This window comes from Diadema setosum, chromosome 18 (genome assembly GCF_964275005.1).
Source record: "Diadema setosum chromosome 18, eeDiaSeto1, whole genome shotgun sequence".
Classification (NCBI taxonomy): Eukaryota; Metazoa; Echinodermata; class Echinoidea; order Diadematoida; family Diadematidae; genus Diadema; species Diadema setosum.
Genome location: NC_092702.1, coordinates 2,896,065 through 2,924,043, shown reverse-complemented (window position 1 = coordinate 2,924,043; position 27,979 = coordinate 2,896,065). Strand labels below are relative to the sequence as shown.

The following is a 27,979-nucleotide window of genomic DNA, read 5'->3' as shown; positions in this document are numbered from 1 at the left end:
TTGTTGATGATGATTTTATGGCTTGTCAGCTGAAGAAACCCAACCAGAAGTTGCGCTGATGTTTTTTTTTTTGCTTGTTAGCTCATGAAACCCGGAAGTGCCCCCCAACACAGACACACACACACACACTTTTGAGAACGTGGCGCCGACGGTGACCTACACATGTACTTCATACCAGTTGCTGGACCGTCAGCACTTGGAAACCCACAAAAGCTTCAGGTTCCATTTGCCAGAACTCACTTTATTCTTCCACGTTCTACCCAGATCCTATTCGGCTGTGGAACTCCCTACCTCCTTCCATCATTAGCTGCACCTCCCCTTGGAGATCTTCAAGAAGCAGGTGCAACTTAATTAATATTTAAAGCTCCGATGAGCTCCTGCTTGGTTTTAGCTGCGCATAAGAAAATTGTAGAGCGTTTTTAACTGCACACTGTACACTCGCCACTTGACAAGCACAAGGTACTAGTATGCGATCATACGCCATCTACGGACTGTACCAGGCAGAAAGAAGAAGAGAGAAGGTGGGGAGAGGGAGAGAGGACCAGAGTTCTTATTGTTGTCGTTCTTTGCCTGTTTGAGGCCTAGCGACTTGTGACAAAACGAACCTGCTATGAATTATAGGTTTTCATTGCAAATTTGGCGAGTGGATGTATCCTCGAATCAAATGCATTCCATTAGCAGTCGTTCAATTGAGTAGCGTGCATGTTTTGTATTCTTATTATGGAGCTCCGTGTTCTGACGTAGTCTACCCTTTGTGGGTTTGTAATGAACAGTATCAATGGTTAGTGGCCTTCATTCTTCCAAAAACAAAATGTCATAACGCCTGCTATTGTACTCACAAGGTAGCAAACAACCTTCTCGTGTACTGTAAAACGAGGAATTTTCGCGTGCATTTTAATTTTGCGAATTTCGCGAGCGCCAAGATTCGCGAAATTAAAATGCACACGAAAGTTCTTGTCTACACTATTATGCACTAAATGCCAGTGGCAGTTCGCGAAAATTTCATGCCGCAAAAAGGCCGTCGGCTCCTATTCGCGAAAAATTCATGTCGCGAATATATCATGTTTTACAGTAAGTTTCTTGAATACATGTTTGTTGAACACCATTTATCATGCAAGTTTGTGTAGAATTGTCATTGGCAGTTGAGGTGCTGGTCGTAGAAAGGTTAATGTATGGTTCACAATGAGGACAGACGAGTAGGTGTGTGGACTAAATGTGAGTCACTCGAGCGAGAAAAAGCATTGTACAGCTGGGTGTTCCAAGGATTTGGCCTATCCATTGGATTACCACCGATTGCTTCAAAACTATGTCACACTTGCGTGTTCGCGTGCGCAACGAAAGCGCCCGATAACCGACAACTATGACATATCGCAGCCAGCGAGAATACAATAAGCAACTATAATACCACACCGCCGCCGTGCTTTGGCCAATACTACCGCTTGCTTCAGCGTCAATCAATCTCCAGAGAGTGGTGGCAACACAGTAGCATAGCTCCTTCGTTCTGTGGACGTGTGGTGGCTTTCCATTTTGAAAGATTCGTGAACCGGTATCTCTTAATCATCACAGAATGTCGACTTGGTGTTTACTTTACACTGTTCTCATACTAAATTTATATGGTAAGTAATGTACTACTATACCACTGTTTGTGCTCGCCCGTTTACACTATATACTATACGGTGTTTACGTACCGTTTACACGCAGGCCGTATGGCAAACCCAGCAGTACGCTCCAACATACGTTTGGTTCGCTAAACATTTTAGATCTATTCTGCCCTAGGTCGGCATGGGATCCTTCTCTGTTTAGAATATCAGCTAAAATCAGGCGAACACGACGGTACTATAATCAACCAGCTTCATATATTAGAAATAATGCGCTTTACAACAAACGATTATACACACGCCTGAATAACACATTGCAAATATGGACAGTTAAATGATGATTAAATGCAGACGATTTATCCATGCACCTATTGATCAGGCGCCAAGCTATGTACCGGGCGTCCTTTCTCTGCCAAAATAATCGCATAATACTCGCTCCTCATCACAACCATCTTCTGACATCTCTTGAAGCACAGATCTAATGGTGATCGTTCATTTTCTGCATTTATTATCAATTTTACTTTGTCATGTTTGTGCAGATACGCTCGACAGTTTCAAGAGTCTGTCTGTTTCAGTATATTCCTCGTTTGTTTGTCTACTTTTGTCAACTATACACGTATTTCTATTTTTTCATTAATGTGACGTTTGTGTGTAGGCCCCTACATCACGTGTAGTTGTGTTACACAGCGCTTCATACCTGGTGGTGAAAAGGCGCCACGGAGCTACTCGTTTTACCTTGACATTTTTTCGAGATTCTAGAACAAGGCTGTCGTCTGTCAACAGTCTGCCTTCCAGTTGTTCATCATCTGGTCTAATCTCATCCTTTCTTATCTCATCCTTTCTTTTCCCTTCCTTTTCTAGCTGAGTATAATGTTTAATCTAGCCGTTTCTATACTCGGCTCACGTCTGTGATCAATGGTGATCTCCGAATGCACCAATTGGGGGGGGGGGGGGGCTTCTGGTTTTTCTAACAAAAGATGATTAATGCACTGACATAGCAGCGCACCTGGCTCATTGCATAACCCATCGAAAGTGAATTCATACTTTTTGGAAGCTCTCCTCCCTTCCCGTTTATGGCCTCACAAAGTTACAGTGCTCCTGAAGTGGGATTCATCAGCAGTCCCCTCTACATGCTTGTCGTTGGCTTGCTCATCTCGGTCGAGCCTGGTCTTAAAAGTGATCACAAATGGAGTGCATTGACCAGGCGCGGTGGAGCACCCCAATTTGCATCTCATTATCGCCCCGTTCTATTTGAATTTCCAACGGGCATCCACGGCTGCCCGAAACTGTGTGCATGAAAAAGTCAAATCTTTACCTTCTCCGTGTGCCGCTATGCGTGCCGCTGGTAAACTCAAACTTCCCACACTATCTAAGTTTTTAAAAACCTTCCTTTTGATGAAAAAATTATGAAATTTGCTGCACTAGAACTTGAGATATTAAAGCGTTTTGAAAATCAGCCCTCGCAAAACATGCTCTCTGTTTTTTTCCGACTGGACTATGGCCGGGCTCCAATGTGTCCGAAATTGGCAACATAAGTTTATCAGGCCTCAATCCATATATGTTGAAAGTTTTTGCTTGGTTCCACCTGTACTTTTTGAGAAATCAACATGTTTCTACAGGGTTTGGAATAGAAAATTGTAGTAAGCGAAACAATTGAAAATGACGTCATTTCTTTTCCCGTAATATTGGGCATGCGTGGTACGTGAGATTCAGGATTTCGTGCTCATTGTTGGTTTGCATGTGACGCAGTCAATTTTGCTGAGTGTCGCACGGCGGTGACTGCAGCTGAGCTGCTGCCGCGCACGCTGCATGCCGCAAAACGTTGTGTGTGCTGTGACATGCAACGCTACAGTCACGCGATTATATATACATGGGACCGACCTGTACGCTTTGCGTTCGTGTCATTTTTGACATCACCTTCTGTTTTTTTCCGACACAACCATGGCCGGGAATATAACGGTATGACATTTAAAATGCAAGCAGATAAATAAATTTCGATGTACTTTGTTTGAATGGCGCTTTGGTTCCGCAATCACACTTCGTGAATTTTAGGATGATTTTCGAGGCATATTTTTGGTAATTTTGCTCGCCAGGTTTTCGCTAAAATTTCACATTTTATCATTGTCAAATCCTTTAATATGTTATATGTGCATATTCGGACATGTTTTCAAATTCAAACTAACTCAATTTTAATCCGAAAATAGGTTTCCTTAAATTGTTATTAGCTTGAGAAGTTGTTTACTTTTTCTCAACTACGCGAGTACATGTTGTTTACTTTATGCAAATGAGGCTCGGCTGCCGATGGATTTCTGCGAGATAATTGGGGTGCTCCACCGCGCCTGTTGACCACGTTCTCTGGTAGAGAATTTCAAACATCCATTCGCTATTCGTTGGCTTAAGGTGTTTTGTCTCTGTTCGGGTCTTGCATTTGCTTTTGTGTGTGTGTTTGTGTGTGTGTTGTGTGTGTGTGTGTGTGCTTCAGGCTATGACCCATTGTACCGGAGGCAGAGTATTCGGAGCATAGCGTTGCGAAGATCAGCAAGGCTCAAAAACAGGAAAAAAAGAATGATCCATACGTCCATTTACAGGGATATACTGAAAATCAATGGTAACACGACTAGCATAACATTTCTGAGCACCAGGAATGGGCATTTTGTAATGCTAAATCATATACCTTCCAACTAATGAAAGTGATCAAGGTCAGCTAACCGCTTCCGGTTGTGTACCATTTCTTTTTTAGCGCTTCCTCCTCAATAATCAATATCCAAGGTTGTATTGTGTGTTTGTGTTTGTGATTGCTTAACTTTTCCTTTTCCATATACGGAAGTTGTACTCTAGATTGCATTTTAAGTGGCTTCACGGTATCATTTCTTATGAACATGCAAATTTATTATGATGTTCTCAATGCGCAGATTTTAGGACTTCGATGTGTTAAAAATGTATGAGTATAGAACAAAAAATCGCGTGTACGCACATTACATGCACAAAGTTTTCATTTCCGTTAAGCCTGTGAATCATGTTGTTCAACTTTTGGTTGTCATAGAGGAGTTTTTAGTAAATATAGACAGTTGTTATAGTCCTTCTATTATTACTATTTCTCTTCCTGAGTCAAAGGTCTGTATGTTTCAATAAGAACGGAGACAGCATTTTACCTTAAAGGCGTCATATATTTACACACCAGAAGAGTTAACAAGGAGACAAGGAAGATCTACACTTAAGTCGCATGAGAACATTTTCGTCTAATATCGCACCGATTTTCCTGGTAGCATTTAAATCCAAAATTAAAGACCACACTGATTGACGAAATTGAATGAGGTTACCTGAAGAAAAGCCTGAAAAAAATCAGAAGTGTTAAAACACTTTTACAAAGACGTATTTCGAGGAATGACTCTGAACTTCCAGCAAAACAAGAACAAGAAGAAAAAGAAGAAGAAGAACAACAACAGCAGCAGCAGCAGCAGCAACAACAACAACAACAACAACAACACGGCGAGTGGTGAAAAGTCATAACATCCTCCGAGACTGTAGGGCGTTTATTCAATTGCTAAGGTTCAAGAAAGATCAGTCCATCCGTTTTGAGAAATAATGCGAGAACTTCTACTTAATATTTTTAAGTAACATGTGATGAGACATATGAGATGGGGTGTGCTTCTGCAGCACTCTAAAACTTTCATAAAGTGACGTCTCGGTCACCTAGCCAAAGTAGCTGTTTCACAGTCCTGATTGTATGACACTGACCCTAGCTGTTGACAGTCAAACTGTTATATTTATCTTCATCTATATCACTCCTCATTTTGCTCGGCTAATTTTCGACTTTTTCATCATTCAGACAATTTTTGGAATAGAGAGTGGATATCCCCAGCTTACAGCGATCACGAAGAAGAATTAATTTGTTTAATGACTAAAATAAATCATGGTCTAACGATGATGAACTTGCATTAATCAATTTTTCCAATTCATCATTCTCTATCATTTCAGGTATGATAATACGTTGAACTTGTGACCCGGATGGGGAAGAGAAACAGAAAGACAAAACAATGAGATCTATTCTTTCTTTCCTTTTTTGTCTCGCTGTTTAAACGGCGTGTTTATTGAAGTCTGAAGATGATATTCTGTTCAAGTTGAAAAGATTGGAGTGTTGATAGACCTGCTGAAAAAAAAAAACTGGCACAAAAAAAAAAAGAATGTTAATTGAGCCTTCGCTGCTCATCAAAAGAGAAGAATGTGTTTTTTAGAAAGAATTCTGAAGTATACGCCAGTACGCTTGCATGCCGAATTCGCCCTGGCGAATACGCAAAACAATGATGTCTTCACAATTAGGTAATTTTAATACGGGGAGAGCTCCGTAGAGCTCCGTACCTGGCACTGTAGCGAACAGAGACATCTTTCTAATTTAGTTTGCATTCATGCGACAGACACTAATATCCCGGTATATGCATGCACTGTCCCGCGTATTTTCGAATTGGAGAAGGAAGAATTAGCAAGCCAACTATTATGTGCGCCGCAAGCAGGTTTTACTTCCTGCAAGTTGTTCACACTATAAAGCTTCCGCGTTTTAAACTTTGATATCGATGTAGTTGCTGGCTGCTTTTTAAGATAATTATCACGGGAAAGGAAGTAAACTTCCAGACTGAGATTGAAAACCAGTGTAATTCATACCGTAAGCAAGCTTTGTTCTGCAAATGAAACGAAATATTATTATATTGTGGTATACTGGGCCTATGTGAATTTTTATTGGATGATTGTGAACGAGTGAAGTGATTTTGATTTTCTGCTTTCTCTTCCTCAAGAATCCATACAGCATTGATGAGATTAACTCTCAAATTAAGGTGATTGACTCGCAAATATCCAAACCAGTCACCAATCTGGTATATAGGTAGCACATTTCAGTACAGTATTATGTGGCGTATCACATTGTAGGATATATCAGTGTTATGTACAGATCACTTCTCCAGAACACGAGCGATCTTGTGGCGGGGTTATCAAGCATGAATAAGAGGCCAGTCTACTTTTTTTTTTTTTCATTCTCTCTGAAAGTGCTGGAGAAAAACAAAAGTTGAAAAGGTTTCGCTTCCACTTCAGACAAAGCAGGTGTATTTCTTTTAACAACCTCTCTATGGTATGTACAATGTATGTGTGATAATCACTTGATAGGCCTATAGTATTATAAAGTATATTGTGGAAGTATATCTGAGTTTGATGTGTCAAAATATCAAATTAAGAAGATTGGTGGAGAGAGATATACCTATACTTGATTTAAAAAAAGAAAGAAGAAGAGGCAACAAAGAGAGGAAATTCATACAAATTAATATTATCTACACAAAGGGAGTATTTTTATGGTGCATATAGCCTTATGCTGCAAAGCCAATGCAACGTAACATGGGAACATGTGTAATACCGGTACATAAATAGTGTAGGAGCCTATATTTTGTACATTATTGTGTACTCAATTAATTGTGGAAGAGTAATAAAAGTTTGTAATTGTGAGTTGTGAGAAATAGGGTTATTCATAGGGATGGGGCGTGGGTCAGGTATTGTCTTTTCATTGATGTTAATGACATCTTTTTATAAATTGGCATATGGCTCAGTGTGGATCAGTAAAAATCAATGCATAACAATTGTCCAATCAGTTTACTGAGATTCTAAAGCCCATTTTATAATTCTTACCAGTATTCAACTCTGCCCTTAATTTCTCCCCTTATGAATAAAGGAACTTTTATTCCTGTTATTAGAAAAAAATGAAAACAGTTCTCCAGCAAAGGTTTAAACGAAAAAAAAAATCTTATTCATTTGGACAGAAATAGCGCGGTTTTACAATAATCAGTTCAAATGTCCCCAAATTGCAAAGTTTCAACTAAATCTTATGGCATTATATTGAAAATAATAACTTTTAACAGTATAAAATGCGAAACTCATAGCGAATAAAGCAACTTCCGGCTCAACGAGTGTCTTTGATATATTTACCAATGTATGCATGATAAGGTAAAATTCGGCTGAATGATAAAGCCGCAAAGTGTAGCCAACCCGGACGTATTTGTAGGCAGACGTGACGTATAGTCGTTACCATGGAAACAGAACAACAGTTCATTCATATTTGAGAGTGCTGGCAAGAATAATCGGCAAGCTGTTGTTGCTGGTTTTTTTTTTTCCCATACAGACCTACAGGTTCAGACAGAAATACAATGTTTGGTATATGCCACTGAAAAGGTGGAATTCCCCATTATGTTCGGTATAATGGTAGCACTATATCCCACACAGGGGGAATGGCAGAACAGTGAGGTTGAAGGACATAGAAAACCATGTACAAATTCATTGACTGTTGAATAATATGCAGCAAGATACATACAGATGGAGAAGTGTATATTTGCATGTGTGTATAGAGCCTATACTCTTTTATCTACAGTCTTATGATATTATCATGTCACACTGTATCATAAAATGAGGTATATTTGCATAAGCTGCATGTATATACACATACTCCATATTATGCACTCGGTCACACATATACCCGCACATCATTATGACATTGCGTGTATGCGTGTTCATAATAATTTATGTGGGTCTATACCTTGTATGATTGTATTATGTATGTATAATTCTGAAAATATACTTGCACAATTTATCAATATCTGTTTAAACTGTTTGTGCGTGTGTTACGAAATTATGTAGTCAGCTTAGTATTCAAATTAATTTTACGAGTGATTGATATACAATGACATTGTATAAGCTCTGCGTCCCATAGCGCGACAGAATCTTCGCCATCTTGGCAAACAGTAAACTTTCCTTGTTTCCTTTTCTCTATCTTTCTTTCACTGGATGTCAGAAATAATTATGTCTAATTGCTGCTGTTGTTGGTGATCATTGAACCCATAATAAGCATTAGACTGGACTAAACGTTATTATTGAGGCACAATAATTTATTTGCTTTTCAAAAAACGTTTTGGACATGACCGCGATGTGTGTTTGTCCGGCCGTTTTACCTTGACCCACTAAGATCCTTAGAACACCCGTTTGCTGAATGCGAGGTGCCGTGAATTATATACTGCTATGTAGAAGCGACGTTTTTGTTCGTGACGATTTGGAGATATAAGATGCCTTCTGGATACAAGTCTTTCATGGATACTAATTGACCGCAGTCCACTGATTTTGGATCCGTGGTCAAGGACCCTCCTTTCAATTAAGGATGGTCATTCTCCCTCTGTCACACACACACTGACATACTGACACACACACACACACACACAGAGACAGACAAATACAGAGATTGAAGGGCTCAGAAAGTCACGTCAGGCCACTGATAACAATTATCATTGATATTACGCGTGAATCGTCTCAATACACCCCGCTAATTTGTCATCTTTTTTTTTTTTTTTTTTTTTTTTGGGGGGGGGGTAGGGAGTAGGGGGAGGGTGGTTATGACTTTTTTTTTCTTTCATTTTTCCCCACTGCGATATTCATTATTCTACATCAAACATATATTTAACTAAACACGCAATACATCATAATATTTCAAACAAAGCACTTTGAAAAACAGGCAATGAAATATCGTGACTCAGACAATCATGATATATCAAGAGAACAGGTGTCTGAACAGACACCATTTTTTTTTTAAACACTCGCAGCTTATGATTACTTCTTGCAATAAAATTTTCCTTATCATAATATTCCCTTATGCTATCTTTACATAAACTAAAACGAGGACTTATTCCTTTTATTTTTACAAGCATAAATTTCATATCTCACTAGCACAGTAATACAATTCAATGCCGAATTGTTAATACCCCCCAAAACAAACAAACAAACAAACAAACAAACAAACAAATGATTTATTTTCCGTCGTGAATGTAATTTCCAACCCAGCATTAACATTTATCCATTCTCTCACTTTAACGGACAATCTACATGTATAATTAACATTGACACTCACTCAAAAATATATTGAAGTTTCAACGTACGCATGACAAAACAGACATTTCTTTTTCTATTAATCATACACGATGACTCTTTATGGTCACAGGGTTTCATCTATCTCTGGACTGACTCTAAAAAAAAAACACCAACAACAAAAGGCCTGGTACAAGATTTCTGGAGTGGTTGCATGTCCACTAGACAGGACAATTGTCATTCAGGTGATATGGTTTTTGAAACTAGTTTGCCTTTGATTGCTTTGATTACAAGACACATGCACACACATACACACACACAGTGACACACACACACACACACACACACATACATGTACATACATACACACACATACACTCACCCACTTTAGACCGGTTAATTGACGTACACCATGTAGTTATTTAAACCTCAGGTCTGTAGGTATGCAGACCTTTATAACAGTAAGTTATTCTTTACAATCAGATATCTGTGTCATGTACACAAATGCATACACTATAGTAAACTTTCCTTTTAGAGGAAAACATGCCTCGAGGAGTGATATTATACATTATTATTATACATACAAGCCACTTTTTCGATGCAATAAAACCATATATCAATATTCCTGCAAGGGCTTTGCTTAATGACATACAATATTGTTAGCATAATACATGTCCTATGCATTTTACATTACCCGTATCAATGGAGAAAATGAGTACAATATTGTTTCCAATATTGTACTCTGCTGTCAATATCGCACTCAAATGTTTCTTATACGCATGCGCAGTATCGCTTGCAAAGAAAGCAAAGTGCAGTGGCATTGCGCGATGAGGTTGAGAAATGCCATAGGAGTACACGTAAATCGTCTGTGCTGTCTGCGGCAGTCGCTCGCTGATATGCTCTGTACTGTACTGTACTGTGCGTAGATACGCGTCCGTATACAAGTTGAAAGGTTAGATTTTGTAAACAATATACTAGTAATGGTGAGTGAAACCCTTTTTCATTTTTTTTTTTTTTTTTTTTGGTGGAAATTGAACGTGGTGTTGTCGTGGAAAGTGGTTTGTATGTATAGGCCTAATAATAATAATACTGGATTTCTTTCGTGGTATATCAGATATATTGCATTCATCAACATGAATATTGCACTCGTCTTCGACTCGTGCAATATTCATGTTGATGAATGCAATATATCTGATATACCACTCAAGTGCATCCAATGTTTGAAGATTACATTTACATATAAATCAAGCGAACTCAAAGTGAACAATTTTTTAAATGGCCTGTCTTACTGGAGGAGACGTTACCCGCGTCTATCAGTCTCCGCGATACGTGCAACTCGAAAGGCAACAATGGCTTAATTGTGCTCTCACCAAGTATAGTAAGGGTACTAGATCTGGCGCAGGGACTTAATGGTCGCGCATAGCGAAACTGCGTATAGCAAGCAATATTACGCGTAGGACTAAGCGCAAAATTTGCTGATACGCCCATGGAATAAACATACCTGACAACCGCTAAACATGAGAAGGAAGCAGGTAAGAAATTTTGATTTCGAACAAATTTTTCACTAAATTTCCAATTTTTTCGAACAAATTTTTCACTAAATTTCCTATTTTTTACCTTGTAATTTACCTAACTTAGCTTAAAATCTGTTTTAAGGATGTTGTAGCCTAGACGTGTCGTCTCGCTTGTCTCGTTCGTAGTCGATAGAATTCGTAATTGGTTCGATCGATCGTTTATAATATTCTACGAAAGCTGAAGCACGTTACAGCCGCAGAGGGGCAGACACTTTCACGCATGAAACTATATACATAGGGCAGTTGCGCGACCTTTACATACCCCGAGAAATTGAACGCATAAAATTAAGTCCGACATACAAACGGCGACAGCGCACTACTCCGTCATCGTATCATCAGGAGATTCTGGGAGGTGATTTTTCTGCATTTTTGTAATATTTATTGAGAAATTCAGGTACGATTGTGGAATAATTTCTATTATAAGAGCATCACAAATTTTCGTGCGCGATATCTAGACCCCTCAACCATAGGCAACTCCACGGCGACTTCAGAGACGTTTCCATGAATTTAATTCGTCCGGTGTCGGACGATAGAGACGTCTCCGCGACGTTTCCGCAATGTCCTCACTAGCTGCCAATGGGTCTCCGCAAAGTCACGGAGACCCCTCGCAAAAAAAAATTAGTCTCTGCGACTCGACGGCGACTAAGAAGACGTGGACAGGACGTCGTGGAGACGTGTCTGCGACCAGCTGTGGAGACTGCAAAGAGTGCGGGAAAAAAATATCAAACATGTTTGATTTTCCCGCGACTCCCCTGTGCTATAGATTCCAGGAGACGTCGTGGAGACGTCTCCGCGACCATACGGAGACTCGATTTGCCACGAGATCACCAACTGTATATTCTCTAGACCAATGAGATATCCACTTTTAATATCATGAAAGCTTATGAAATTTGAAGTGGTCTCATGTTAAGGTGAATGATTATAATATCGATCTCCCTAACAGTACAAGACAAATTAGACAAATCTCAGTGGTATCACTAAAAAATCCCATTTGGCTTTTACTTTGCACTGCATTGCTTGTTTGTTCTATAATCCCTCTAGGAGGAGCTGTTAGTGCAGATGAGTATTATGGAAAGCTGATTGGGAGCTTTATGCGACGTGGCGATCGGCAGGAAGAACACCACAACGTAGAAGGATCGGTCTACGCCGTCGATGACGACACGCTCCAGATAGTCGGTTTCAGCTACGACGGCCTGGCTCCGGGTAATCCCATAAGTCAAAGTTGAAGTTCACTAATTGATCACGTTACTCTTGTTTATATAAGAAAAAAAAAATGATGCCGGTAAAATGTCAGTAGGAGTACTTATAGGACAGTACGTCAGGTGTTTACTAAATTGCCGCCTTCTCATAAAATTAGAAATACCGAACCGTAAGACGGAAAGTTTTCCCCACCAAAGATAATGTGACAGCAAAATCTGTTTGTTTTTCTTTCTTTTACAGTCTAACTAGTAGTGTTATGAAGATATAATTCGACCAACTGGGTAAAATATCTCGGAAACGCAATGACAAAGTATAACCAATTTGATTAATTTTGGTGAAATCTTCGATAATCATGACACATAGATTAAAGTTTGGTAGGGAACGAACCTCTTAACAGCTAAGTAGCCGCGGTTACACCGGTGAAATATCGATATCTTAAACTTCGCGATATTTTGCCAGTGTGAGTGCGTCTACTATGCCGAAACTAGAGCAGCGCCCAAATATGGTTAGATTTAAAGTAAAATGATACCTAAAACAGACTGATGAAACATCACCTCAGTAAGAGTTTAGCTCTCCATGGCTTGTGTTGGTAAACAATCTTGCCATTTTGATACCACACATATAGACGCCTTCTTCTATATCGGAACCCAAGGAACTCCATCAGCTAATGGCTTCGTCATTCCAAAGGCACTGGGACATGGGTGAGTAGATTTCAAGGACCAATTAACGACAAAATTTTTCATTCCTTATAGATACATACATGTACTGAGTAATCGTGCAATGGAACAACGTCAAACATCATTTACAGGAAATACCATCTTAATCGGTATATATCCTAAGACATTGCGTGTAACAATGTTTTCCTGTTTAAAAAAAGAATACGAGTTATATAGGCCTATGCTCACCATTGTTTTGACATTATGTGAAACTGAAGCTCCTCGGATAAAAAATTCGGCTGATTATTAATTTTGCAATCAGTGTAAAAACCGGATTTCTCATACTCAGTTTCCATTCAGACAGCAGTGTTAAGAACCTTTTCTACAGAGTTCATTTGACTTTCAGATACTGTCATTATTAATAGATATCATTCTTGTTAGCGTCAGCACAATGAGGTGTATACTTTGCGTGTGTGGGGGGATGCGTGGTGCTTTCATATTTGGACATCATTATCAGGGCCCCGTTGCAAGAAAGTTGCAATCAATTGCAAACAATTGCTCATTTTGAAACAACCATTCTGATTGGCTCAGGGTCTGCCCTATTAAGAAGACATGCATGCAACAATGATTTTGATTGGTCAGTGACAATCAGTTGCAAGTTGCGTTTAAACGCAAAGTTTCTAGCAACGGGGCCCTGGTCAGTCAGCAAAAATTGACCATTTTCTAAGCCACCACAGTGTCAGTAACTGACCTTGATATTATATTCTGACAGACAACTGAAGAAACGCCACGATAAGTATAACCAATGTAGTAATTATTATTCTTTATGCGAAGACTTTAAGATATCTAAAGGTGAACTGAATGTGTTAACAAATTCCCAAACGCACCATACAACTGGTTATGCTTGTGCAAAATCCAATGGGCTTTACCAAAAAGAAAGAAAGAAGAAATTCACTTAAGTGGTCCTCTAACAGTATATTTGCATGCACCTACAAATACTGAGACGCGTATAATGTAGTCTACACATGCACGCAATCTCTATTCATTTCCCATTAACTAACATTTCAACGTGTTCTATTGTGATTCCCATTGCATAAAGAAACGAGAAACTGGGAAGCTACAACAATGTGGATCTTGTCATCCATCTCGACACCAGTGTGGGACCGGCTAGCATCTCCGAGTACAGGTGGATCTCTGTCTGGTGCAGAATGGCCAACGTAAGAGTCCTCCAGAAACGGAAGCCACACAACGAACTAAGAAATAAAAGAGGAATAAAACCCGAATACTACTATGTGGATTGAGATAAACCGTATATTGCAGAAATGTTAGTAAAAATACATGAGTAAGGTTTGAGGAAATTTCAAAAGATCCCCTCAAAAGATTAAAGTATCGGCACCACCATCACTGGATAGGAAGACTGCAGTAGATCATGACGTCACAGTGCCGCAGTTTATGACGTCACAGCAGGACGAAGATATGGCGAAGGCTATGTAGAGAATTGTTCTAGTAAAATAAAAGGGCATTTCGCCTATACCCCTTTCAAATGGAAGGAATATGATATTACCCTCCTTATATCAGTACCGAGTGGAAGGAATACAATTGCACTTGTCATAAAAGAACTAAAAATGTTTGTGAAATTCTCTATACATTTCCATTGCATCGTTGTTAATTGTCTGTGACATCACAAATTGACGTACAGTTTTCTCATTCAGCGATGGCGGCACCATAACCTCAAAATTAATCATTCTCGAACGAATCGCCCGATTTTCGTCAAATTTCACTGATGTAAATTGTATTAATATTTCTACATTTTCCGACATTATGTATTTGGGCTTCATTTCTCTGTAACAAAAAGTATGTGCGTATAGTCTTTACAGCATATTAATGGTTTAAAGAGGAAGTCCAGTCCAAAAATAAGATAGTCCGATAAAATAGGGTAAAATCTTACGAGTTCAGCGGGTAAAAATCTGACTGAAATTTGATGAAAGCTGAGGAAGTTGTGAAATTTTTTAAAGTTTTGCTAATTTCTGCAAAACAGTTCTTGTACAGTGGATATGAATATGTAAATGAGTGAGCTGACCATGTCATAACCTTACAATTTCCCATTGATCGTGTACAAAAAAAAAATGAAAATTCAATTTTTCTGTCATTGTAGTCTGAAACATAATGTTATTCCTGGTTGAATAATAGTGATCAGTCAGATATGTCACGATTTAAGCCTTGGGCATAATTGCGTTTGAACGAACAACTGGAAATTTCACAATTTTATGTACAAACTATACATGGCAAGTTGTGAGGGAATGATATGCTCACTTTGTCATTTGCATATTCACATTGACCGTTTAAGAACTGTTTCCTCAAAAATTAGCGAAACTTCAAAATGCCATAACTTCCTTATTTTTCATCCAATCTCGATCACAATTTTACCGTTGAACTCGTAATATTTTACTCTTTCCTATTAGATTAACTTATATTTGGACTGGATTTTCCCCTTTAAAATGTTATGAATGAATAACACCAAGTGATAGACAATTATCTTCCAATGCATTCTTTATGTAAAGTGCGCAATATTTGTATTTTCATGAGTCATGTCATCTGGTGTTCATATTGATAGAGTCTATGAAGGTCATTCATATGACTTAGGGGAGAAAGGCAATAATCACATAAATTGCTAACATAACTTCTAATGTGATACGTGCAGACGGACTCACCTCTCGCAAAATTGGAAGGTTAATTCCTGCGCAGCCTAATTTTCATACCCTTTACAAAAATGAGCAGTGCTCATTCAAGCATGAATTATTTTTAGACTTTTTGGTGTCATATGAAAGTTGAGTCCATAAGCTATCCATTCATATAAACCTTTTCCCCCAGAATCATATATTTCTTATTCGGCAGCTATTTCAAAAAGTGTATATATATATATATATATATATATATATATATATATATTAGACACACGGTAGACATGATGGCCAGGGATGTATCACACTAATTCCTATAAGGGGATATCTCATTGAGCGGCGAACGTTTGCGAACGTAGCGAATTTTGGGGAATTTTAGGTTTCGGCAGGGTTCGTTGACAGGTGCCATTAAATTCCTAAAGGGGGTATCTTATTGAGCTGCGAATGTTTGCGGGCGTAGCGAATTCGAGGGAATTTTAGGTTTGTTAGTAGTTGCAATTGAATTCGTGAACAGTTGCAATCAAATTTGCAAACAATTTTCATTGTCGAAAATGTTCAAGATTTTTTGTTGCGACAAGAAAAACTGTTTACGACAAATGATGAAAACTGTTTGCGAATTTGATTGCAACTGTTTACGAACCCTGACGAAACCTGAAATTCGCTAAAATTCGCTACGTTCGCAAACATTCGTCGCTCAGTGAGATACCCCTTTAAAGCGAATTCACATTATCAAATGGCATGCTATTGCGCCAAATCATTCCACTATTCCCAAAATTTCCCAGATCAGGTCCATAAATTTTCTCGATAAGATCTTCCAAATTAGAGCGTTTTACTTGAATTCACATTATCAGATTTAAAAAAAAAACAAAAAACAAACAAACAAACGGTTAGTTTACCGAAACAGAAATAGCGCGCTGTTTCCGAACATATAGGGCCAATAGGGCTGATGTGAAAAAGTCTAATGAGCCTTCGACATCGTTTCCAAATTCAAGGCGAACTTTGCAGACGTCTTCATCGAAGACAGCTTCACGGCTCCCGGCGAGTACTCCCTTGGTCCTCTTGGTTTATCTCCCCTGGTTCACGATGTAGAGGCTTCCGATGTCGTCATCGTTAATTCCAAGCAGATCCGTTTCGAGGGGCTCCATTACGATGGGAACGGCCCCGGTACGTACGTGCTCTCCCGAAACCATATATAGGGTATACCTGACCTCATGCAGGATGAAAAATGAATGTGTAAAATGATATTGTATAAGATGATGGTTATCGTCCTGCAACTCTCAAATAGGTTTGTATGTATAAATAAGAATGCACATAGCATTGTAAAATAAACTTTGATTCCCAGTAGTACTTGGAATTTCCCACATATCAAAGGAAAAAAAACAAACAAACAAACAAACAAAAAACAAAAACAAGTCGTCCAGTACTGTAAATCAGTAACTTCCTGACTTGAAAATAATTCAGTACAACAAACATGGTATCTTTTTTATTTGAAATTTGTTTGTTCCGATTTCTTTGTTCCGATTTTGACGCGAAAGTGGCTGGTCTGTTTGATTTTGGTGTGTTTCTAAGTCGACTTCAACAGAGAGTATAGCCTTTTTCCTGTAATAGCACTCGAATAGCTCGTGTTAATGAAGCACTACAGAGTTTTCCGTTAAAACTCATTGCATGAAAAATAATATTCAAATAACAGCATACAAGATTTATTTGAAGAGTGATGACGCATGTGTACACGCGTCATGGTCATTAAGCGTAATTTTACTGTAGTATATCAGACTGATGATCGATGCATCTTAATGGTAGACATAGTGATCATATGGCATAAAAATCGTAGTCGGTATGTAGCAATTATATACATAACTCTTGGATGATTATTCTAATATTCAGAAAGGCTATGATACATCAATCCCAATAAGTGCTTGGACCAGTATTCGTAACTTTTTTTTTCTCATCTAAATTATGACTTTGCAGTATATTTAGATAAGTACGGTACAGTGATCCCCATGTGGGTTTGCTGCCTTCCGGATATAGTATATCTACAAGCATCTGTGTTTTATACTGGAAGAGTTTAGCTGTGTATAACATCTCCTCTCGCTCTCTCTCTCTCTCTCTCTCTCTCTCTCTCTCCCTGTCTCAGACGCCTATTTCTGGGCGGACGACTCACCTCCAACTACAGGAGGCACAAGAGTACCACAAGTTGGGCAAAGGTTGGCACTGCAGAGTTTTGTATCTTTCTTCTTCTAGCATCTAAGTCTGACTAAAAGAACAGTTGCAGTCGGGTTAATCATTATTCTCTTTCCTCTGTTAATTCATCGTCGCCATTTTCCGTTCAGTTCACCATCCACTCCTGTCTTCCCCACTTTGTCCACATCCTTTCATTGTAGTCTTCATTTTGGGGGTTCTTTTTTAATTCGCTTTGTCCTTGTGCTTGTTAAATCTTGCTCTTCTTTCATAGTCATTATGCGATTTCCAATATTACATCGATTAAAGTTTTTTTTTCTAGATTTAAGCACTGCGCTCATATTTCTTCCACCCTCGCTATTACAGTCAAGCAACCAAGCTGCCGAGAAGAGGATATCAAGGTGCGACGATCACTGTGCAGCTGCCCGGCTCACTCACCGTGTTCAACACGGGGAGTATCGGGTTGTGGTGCGTGCTGGCCAGACAGAATTTCGGTCACGTCAACATTCCAACAAGTCTGAAGTCGGACGGAGAAATAGTCCCCTTTATTGTTGCCGAAGATTCCGTGGTATGTGTCTTGCCATTTTTTCCAAGCTGAACTTTACTTGTCAGACCTTGTATACCACGAAGTTCAGCTCTTGTTAGCTTTTAAAGGGCTTAAGAGGTAGGCCTATGTCAAAGCAAGCGGCAAATCGGGCTAGGGGCAAACTATACACAGCCCATAGTCGCTATATTAGCGGCAAACATGTTCATATCTGGTTCAGATGTGCAAGAAGAGCTAGACTTTACAAGATTGTGCATTGTCTCAAGAACAAAGGGCATTCGACATCTTGGTTTGTTATGACGTTTTCTGTTTGTTTTAGTCTATAAGTAAGACTTTGTAACAGTCTTGTCATGTTGACTGATTTTTCTTGATTTTTTTTTTATTCTTGTTCCAAAGCAATTAAAGAGGTATGTCCGTAAGTTTGCTCGTAGTCCAGCAATATCCCACCCACTCAGTCACCCTCAGCTACAAGACAAACTAGAGTTACGGAGTTCTGCGGAATAGTTCCATCCTTTTCATCTTGTTCAGTAAATGGTATTAAATGTAATTTCCGTGTGACTCAAGGCGACAACTAATTTAGCTGAACGGCATATATCTTTTATCGTCACACTGTTTACTGTATTTTTTTCCGTCATAATCTTTCACTAGTCCTTTACATTTCCAAACATGTGTTTACGATTAAGGTAGACTAAAAAATCCTTTCTCTTCTCGTGTAGGAATATGACAATTGCGTGGAACTGTCAGACGATAGATTCCAGGTTAGCTGGTCTGTAGCTGGGGACGAGATTACCTTCCGCCTGTCGAGTCGCGAACCGTTTGGTAATTACATGTCCTTTGGGCTCAGCGGCTCGGACTCGGGGACACAGATGGTCGGCTCGGACGTCGCCGTGGCCTGGGTGGACATTGAGACCTCCATGGGAAGAGTCCAAGACTATTATCTCTCTGCCCGAGGACAGGTAGTCTTAACACTACGTATATTTAATGCGTGTAATGATGATAATATATATATATATATATATATATATATATATATATATATATATATACATATATATATATATATATATATATATATATATATATATACATATATATATATATATATATATATATATATATATATATATATATATATATATATATACATATATATATATATATATATATATATATATATATATATATATTGAATTGAAATTCCCTGGCATGGAGCTCATGCATGCAGACTGAATTCCAAGTAAACCGGTGCCCTGAATGAGCATAAAAGGGTCCCTTTGAATAAGAAGGAAAAAATCCATAAATGTGAGTACATTTCACAAAGTATTCAATCAGTGAGAAATTTCATTTATATAGGATTCAAGCTGTTCAGGAAAAGTTATATCTTTAATTACGTCATTGCAGTGTGTCACTAACACCGGAAGTGGTGCTTGTCCCGACGTCACAAACCCAACCACCGGAAGTGATGACGTGACTCTATCTGGTTATTACACGGAGGATGCCATCACACACATTACGTACAGGCGACCACTGACTGCAAGTTAGTACCATCATAATGATCAGTGTTGTCACTTTCAGTGTGTTTTCAGTTTTGGTTGTTCCAATATTTCTCAATAATAAGCATTTGCTAAACATGGCACACACACACACACACACACACACACACACACACACAAATGCATAATATGCACAAAAGGATTTTTTTTTTTCCATCTGTCAAACTAAAAAAAAGAAAGAAATATGTAGTAAAAAAATACATTAATTGCCATTACATTGATATTGCAGATTAGAAAGTGTGCCCCTAAAAAAAAAAAAAAAAAAAAAAAAAAACTTTGCAAGTGTGTGGGGTGCATAACGAAATATATCACCCATGTATATATATATATATATATATATATATGCGTGTTTGGTTTGGGTATTTATTTTTTTTTATGTTTAAATCCATTTTCAACAATAAATCCGAGTATGCCTAGCATTAAAGTATACATTTGTATGCACTGGCCTGGCAGTGTACCTTACTCATTTCTTAACTCATTTAATTTAATCCTATTTAACGATTTCTTTTAAATTATTTTGGAACAATGTTATTCAGCTACAGCAGACATAAGTTACAGTGTTTTAAAACCGAATAAGTCTACTGTGTCGACAATTCCTCTTTCCACGTTTTCCTCAATCTTCTTTCTCCATCTATATTGATTTATCGACATAATTATATATGTATATATATGTATATATATATATATGTGTGTATATATATATATATATATATATATATATACGTGCATCTGCCCATCCATCTATCCCAGTGTGCAATCACTCTCATTTCTGATTTTACCGATCTATCTGTTTATCGATTTATCAAGTTTTATGTCTGCCCATCTATCCCTGTGTGAAGTCACACTCATCGATGATTTTAATGATAAACTACTTACTAGTATATGACATTATTAATATGAGCTTTCATAGATAAGGAAATAAAAAAGTGTTTTATATTGTTGCTGATGTCTGAGAAAAGACCTGTTGAAGTACAGGTAATGACAGAGCACAAAATAGATATAAATGTAAATAATGGATTGTCATGATTTAATTGTGTTTGAATGAAGACACAGTCATAACTGAATGCGCCATGTGCATATTATTCCTGGATTTGTCATCCTTGATATCATTGTAATTAATTAGCCACTGATTGAATGACCAGATTTTCATTTTGATATAGGTGGCTCCCATAGATATAGATAATGTGTGGTTTTTTTTTTTTTAGAGTCAGTCATGGTGCAGTTTTGTATAAATCACAACTTAGTAAAATGATGATTTGATTGATGCATAGTCATGAATGAATGACTGTTCTGTTGCGATGTGATCTTGATTTATTGTACTATTGTTTTAATGTACATTTACTTATTTTTGCAGCTGATTCATTACTTGATAAGTCCATTTTGCTGACTGGACCCCAGTATGTTAGCTGGGCCTTGGGACCGGTCAATGATGTCGGACTGGCTACTTTCCACGAAGTCTGGGAACAAGGTAAAAATGCACTTATAATATTCTCTTATGATTTCATTTGAATATTGTTACAATCATTGTTAAAATATTTTTCCTTACATGTTTGTATATTCTTTATAATGGTTATCAAGCTTTAATCAGCACGTTAACATAATCATGTGTGTATATGTTTCAGAGGGTGTGTGAGTGTAGCAGATAAACAGATATTCACCACATATTTCGTAAGTGTATATTCCCACAAAGTGGGACATTCAATATCAATGCTGTTGGATTGCGAAATATCTATCCATGCATATATTTATATATCACATCTGTATTTGATTAAAAGACAGTTTTTGCGACTTGGCTGTAGCACACACTGCATTGATTAATATCATGGTTGGTGATATGTTCATGCGTTAATGTTGTAGATATTGGTCAACTTGCGAAAATGCAAATTGTGTACAATACAGTAATACTGTGATGTGCAGGTTTTACGTTAAAAAGTACAAACTCATGAATTTAGCACAGGTGTATATGTATATACTAGTATATGTATAAATATACTGGGTATCCCTTGTCAGTGAAACCACTTCGTTGTTGCATCCATTTCCTTCTCCATAAAGGAAACAAGCAGATCGATTTCAGTGCCATGGGTTTGACCTGCCCGGCGTTTACGGCGACCACCGACAGTGGCGGCGTAGAAGCTTTTGACGTCCCCGAAATCAAAGCGATGGAGAACACAACCTTCCGATGTGATATCGGGCAGGCAGGGGGCCGGAGAGGCTACCAAGGAATAACAGGTGTGATTTGTTAGGAATCAATCACACTTACATAAAAAGACATTAAATTGTCTTTTTTTTTCCTGCAGCATTATATTTTGCTACATTTTTTTCCTCATAATGAAAGAGCACTTAGTTTGGTTCATTCAGAAGGCACGGGGAATAATATTGCCCTCAATATGTCAGAAACAAGTGGAAGAAATGCTTACTTTGCACTAAAAAAAAAAAAAAAATATGTGGGAATTCTCTGTATACTCTTTTATTGTTATTCATCTGTGACATCAGGAATGGTTGACTTTACCAAAGTATTTTACTGATACTTCCGCATTAACTCAATCTGTATATCATATATATATAATTATGCATATATTATAATATATACATGTATATGTATGTATATTTTGGGTTTCATTTTGCATAAAGTTTAAGGACACGTTGATGAAAAGATATAACATGGATCCTCTAAGACTGTCATGGAAAGAGATTGGCAAAGATTGAAATATATTTGCTAACATATGACTCTGGAAGTGAACATCCAGGATACATTGAGAAAAATGTGAAGATAATCTCCTTTCTACTCACATTCTCACAATCTATGATGCAATAGATTGCTATGAAATGCTATGTGTTCATACAGTGATAACATATTGTCATCTTCTGCAATAGCAAGTGAACAAAAAATTATCTTATTTAAGCATTTTAATATTTTCTGGATTTTATTTGCCAGGTTCTGTTGGATGGGGTATCGCCTGGTACATTAACGGGAACCTCATTCCGGAGATTACAGTGCAGAGGGGCCAGACGTACACCTTCCAAGTGTACGGGGGTAATAACCCCAACCAATCGGCCTCCTATCACCCCTTCTACATCACCACCGATCCTGCCGGGGGCTATGCACAGCTCGGGGAAGCTGCTAGAGGAGTACGTCATTCTCAACTCAAATCAAACATATACAGATTGTTTAAGTTTTTTTTTTTTTTTTTTTGCATACCTCAGTCTAAAATTATAATCATACTTATATAAAAATCATACCAAGTGATGATAATGTGATTGATTCAAAAAGACAAGAAATCAAGTGGATTCCGTCAGTGTGTTTGTTCCTACTTTAAATAATTAATCGACCATAATTATTATGATATAATGTGCGGCATCAGTTTACATGATTTGGCTGTATGACTTATGGGAAAGCACACAATATTGTCCTTTCTTCTTCTTCTTCTTCTTTTTTTTTTTTTTTTTGCATATCTGTTTAAAACATAATTATCATCTTGTGGTGTTACTACAAACTAGGCAGTGGTTCAAATATCTTTCATGTTACCTTTTTTTTTTTCTTTCAGAATCATGAAATACTGGCAGGACCAGTGGGTGAGTATGTTTGTGTAAATCAATATAGGACTCATAAACATATCGCTGAATACTGTAGTGCACTCCCGGTATAACGAACACGGTCATAACTAAATTCCAGTTACAACAAAATAAAAATCCAGGTCACAAAACTATTCACTCTATGTTTTTTATTGTTTGTTTGTTCGGTTGTAAAGAAATTTCGATATAACGAAAGAAAACTGCTAGTCCGGAGGACTTTGTTGTAACGGGAGTAATGACAAGGAGTGCTTTGTCCTAACCTAGGATAAGCTGCATGGCTTTAATCAAATGACAAATGTGAACAACGTTACGATCATTCATGATCATATTCGATTTACTGATAAATTTGATATATCAATGAAAATTTTTCTTTGCTCGATGTTCAACGTATATCAGAGGGTTCCTACTGCAGCTATGAAGATACAGCAAGCACTGGCAACCCCGACGATGCAAGCTCGTACAGTGCGTACGTCAACTCCCTTGAGCTGACGTGTCCAGAGGGAGACGACGCGCCCGGAACTCTGGTGTGGACACCCGATGGCAGCACGCCAGACATCGTTTACTATCAGGTCAGAATCCGCAATCCCCATAAAATGTCAATTATTTTTCTTGTATTCTCTGCCTCGGTAATCATGACGAAGAATTCCGCCTGTGCGAATGCGCCAAGTCATATCGCCGCGACACCAGCACCATTTTCTTGGTGTATGACCAAAATTTAACTCTAATTTTCATCGAAGCAATCGGACGTTGTGTATCGTTGCTCTGTCCCTTTTCCTGACTTTCTTGTATCGCACAACAAACAAGATCATTTTCATGGATAATAAGGTTCTCAGCCGGGAAAAGTCTCCATTAATCTGGCCGTCTTTACTGCCGACATGATTGCCACCAAATATTTCTATTATTGATTGTTACTTTTCACTGTGACTTTTGAATTATCCCTGAATAGGTAAACCTATGACATGCCGTTGTTGTCCTAATCTGCATCTTTTCTCCCCCCCCCCCCCCTCTCTCTCTCTCTCTCTCTCTAGTGCTACACTCACCGCTTCCTGGGCTGGAAGATCAATGTGTCCGATGCCACCAAGTGCACGCTCTCTCTTGTCGTCATGGTAATGACTTTGATCATCACTGGACTCACCATGTGAGGGCAGCATACTATGTCTATACTACAACTCTCAACCATTAACCTAAAGCAAATCAACGCTGAAGAATGCCACTGACATTGTAGTCTCATCGTTATCACATACAAGAATGTGTTTAGTCACAGAATACTGAACATAGAAGAAGGGCCTACACTAAATTGAATTATGCGACAGGACTAAGTGTCCTGTCGCATAAAAGATGCAATCAAACATAAGTCAGAAATCAAACATAAGTCTCTGAATATTCACTCCTGATTGGCTGAAACCTGACTTATGTTTGATTTTTCTGTCTTTATGTTTGATTGCATCTTTTAATGTAACAGGGCCTAGATCTCTTACAAAACCTTTCTTATCATAAGCAACAAATGAAAGATCATATGGTGGACATTGCTGGTGTAGAATTGATGGTAGAGATAGTAAAACTTCTTGATAAACCACAGGCTTTCAGCTTTTGATTAAAATCAAAGGGAAATTCAAGGATGAACTTTTGGTTGGTTGCTCGTGTATTTCACCATGCTTCTCAGGTGTCCACTCTAATTTTGTAAACATTTGAGGGGCGGGCAAAAGAAGTAGGATACATTTCTATCAAGAACATTTTGCCCCCCCCCCCCCCAAAAAAAAAAAAAAAAAAAGTGTTCAAAGTTCTTCAACTGTGACTTATCAGGTTCCTTTTAAAAATCCTGAGAGTTGGTCCTTGAGTCTTTAAGTTTACACCTATTTGTTTGTTTGTTTGTTTTTTTTCAAACTCTGCAAACTTCAATATGGATGTTCTAATGGTGGAAAGGATCAAGTCTGACCTTTTTGTCCCAAGTACCAACATACTGTTATAACGCTTGTGTCAAAGAAGCCAGTGTCGTAATTGTTGAGGTCTGACACAATGACTCTGTTCAGGTGATGTGTCCATAGCAACGCCAAAGCTTGCCCAAGTCTTGTCCCAGGCTTGCCCAACCTGGCAGCAACTCATGAAAATAGGGTATATGTACAAATGACCCACAGGTTTGAGTACACTGGTAGGAACAGTGTCCACAAAGTACCTCGGTATTGTATGAATCCATTAAGCGTGGTTTCAATTAACTTAGAGGCACTGTGTGTACACAATTCCTACTGACCCACACACAGACACACGCACATAAAAACTTGTGCGTCATCTGTGTTATAACATAAGTAGAACATTCCTCAATTTATGGCAAAATCTGTGTGTTTACTGCAGTACTTGGAAAATTAGCATCCAGGAACTACTAAATGTACAGAAAATATGTCCAGTAATTACTGAATGAATGGGGGAAAAAATGTGTCCAGTAATTACAAGAAAATGGAAAATATTTATGCAGTCTGTGAGAAAATGATTACATTGCAATTGACCAATCAGATCAGAATTCTCTAACCCATTTTATTCAAGCCATTGTTACAAACACAAGTACACGAAGCAGTGATTAGAATCTTTCCACTTTCTTAGGGTGCTGCAAGCTGCTGGTGTGCAGTAAACCTTAGTGAGAAATAGTCTTTTTACAAGGTTTTTTTTTTTTTACACTCTTATGGAAATTCCATCATCAGAACTATATGGAGAGAGTACTTTATATTTTGTACACAAAGTTTCGATATGTTCATGGAGAATTATAGTTTTGCATATAGCATTCCAGTTTCTTTCATCTGTTATATACCCAAATATATCAACATATCCATTTGTTCACATGATATCACTGGCTGAGAATCATAGGGACATTATGGTGCCTTGAACACTATGGCCCGAATTCACGAAGGTGGTACAAATGAAACCATGGTTTAAACCATGGACAAAAACCATGGAGCGCCAAGTGTCGTGTGGAATATTTTGTTACGAAATCAGTCATTTCGTCGATAAAATGATTATTTTGTAACGAAATGACAACATTTTTAAACCAGATGAACATTTCGTCCACGAAATGATAATTTCGTTAACGAAACGGTCAATTTGTTGATGAAATGACCAATTTCGTAACGAAATGTTCCATGTGACACTTGGCGCTCCATGGTTTTTGTCCATGGTTTAAACCATGGTTTCATTTGTACCACCATCGTGAATTTGGGCCTATGGCTCTAGTGGCAACTTAATGCCCTTATCATTCTCACCTGACTATATAATGGACAGATTGAAATACATTGTACATGAACACATACACACGCGCGTGCACACACACACACACACACACACACACACACACACACACACACACACACACACATATATGTATATATGCATACATACATACTGTGTACATATTATGTGTGTATGTTTATATTGTGATTATACAGAACACAGAAGTAAAAGTAGAAAATAGATCAATGTGTGGTTGGAAAGTCTTTCAGATATTGTCATCTCTAAAGTAGGCCAACGAAGTGCTTTTAAACTGTTCAATCATATTGATCGGAAATGGGGGTATGTGAAGATGGACTTGCTAAACTTCATGACATGATTTGGAATCTGTTTTTTGAAATACAATGTATATACAAACTTGATGCACTTGTCTTAGATGTCTGTGATTATGCCTCTTGGTGGCTGAAAAACTAAGTTCTTGTAGTTCTGTCGTAACTTGTATGTTTAGTGTACTTGTATCTGTGTTTGTATAATATTATTTTGTCTTTCAGCATTTCTTGAAATGCCCACCATTTTCTGTGGTTGTTAGGTAGCTTTTATGTGTTCTTTGAAAGGAATTACAAAATCATTTAAGATTACTTTTTGTATGGGATGTGTCATTTCCCAAGCACTAAAGCAGTAATATAAAGTGCTAATTACATAAAGTTCAATTAAGTGAAGCAAACTAAATCTGTGTGTTAAGCAGTACTATACTAAACCATTTATACCTGATGCCTATAAAAAAAAAAATGTTGTATGGGTGAATGGGAGATTCATTGTCCCCTTCATCATTAATGGAGCAGCAGTGCAATGGCAAAATGTCTGCAGGGATGGTTGGTTTTTTTTCCCTTCCTTATCATGCTAAATTTGAGAACAACACCTGAAATAATGGCGGGTGTTTTCCTGCCATTATTCCTGGTCAGCTCCACTTAGGCCCCATTTCATTAAACTTGTTATCAGCGACAAGCTGTGATAGTTGTTAAAAGCTACTGAAATCCTTGCATCTGATTGGCTGAGAGCAAATTTGTCATAGAAATGTGGCAATTGTCACTGAGAACAAGAGTTATGAAATGAGCCACATACAGTCAAGCCACAATCTAGTGAGAATTTTATTAAAAATACAAACCAATACAGTTTGTCAAGTGACAACATGACATCCAATATTTTCCTGCTGTGGGGCTTTTAGGCTTAGCCAGTGAGTGGTCATTTTTCTTTTTTGGCTGTATCTCAGTTTGACCAGCAGTGTGGAAGAGAGAAACTCACCAATATCCCTGATTTGACTAAAC

The 27,979-nt window shown here is 38.0% G+C and overlaps 1 protein-coding gene across 1 annotated transcript; it reads left to right on the top strand.

The window, feature by feature from the left end:
• Window positions 1-1,508: 1,508 nt before the first annotated feature.
• Window positions 1,509-24,583, top strand: LOC140241928 (protein Skeletor, isoforms B/C-like). Its single transcript, XM_072321675.1, has 15 exons — window positions 1,509-1,616; window positions 12,098-12,259; window positions 12,882-12,957; window positions 14,012-14,129; window positions 16,586-16,757; window positions 17,728-17,797; window positions 18,138-18,339; window positions 19,032-19,271; window positions 19,717-19,852; window positions 21,223-21,336; window positions 21,921-22,097; window positions 22,804-22,997; window positions 23,414-23,441; window positions 23,838-24,010; window positions 24,470-24,583. Exons 1-15 carry the CDS (start codon window positions 1,568-1,570, stop codon window positions 24,581-24,583), a joined length of 2,025 nt encoding a protein of 674 aa, XP_072177776.1. The 5' UTR covers window positions 1,509-1,567.
• Window positions 24,584-27,979: the final 3,396 nt, after the last annotated feature.

What these genes read in the sequence shown, in the direction of transcription:
- LOC140241928 (XM_072321675.1), top strand. Translation starts at nt 1,568, where the DNA reads ATGTCGACTTGGTGTTTACTTTACACTGTTCTCATACTAAATTTATAT. An exon ending in CTACGACGGCCTGGCTCCGG is followed by an intron (nt 12,260 to 12,881) that starts GTAATCCCATAA and finishes CCACACATATAG; the next exon opens with ACGCCTTCTTCTATATCGGA. An exon ending in TTGTTGCCGAAGATTCCGTG is followed by an intron (nt 18,340 to 19,031) that starts GTATGTGTCTTG and finishes CTTCTCGTGTAG; the next exon opens with GAATATGACAATTGCGTGGA.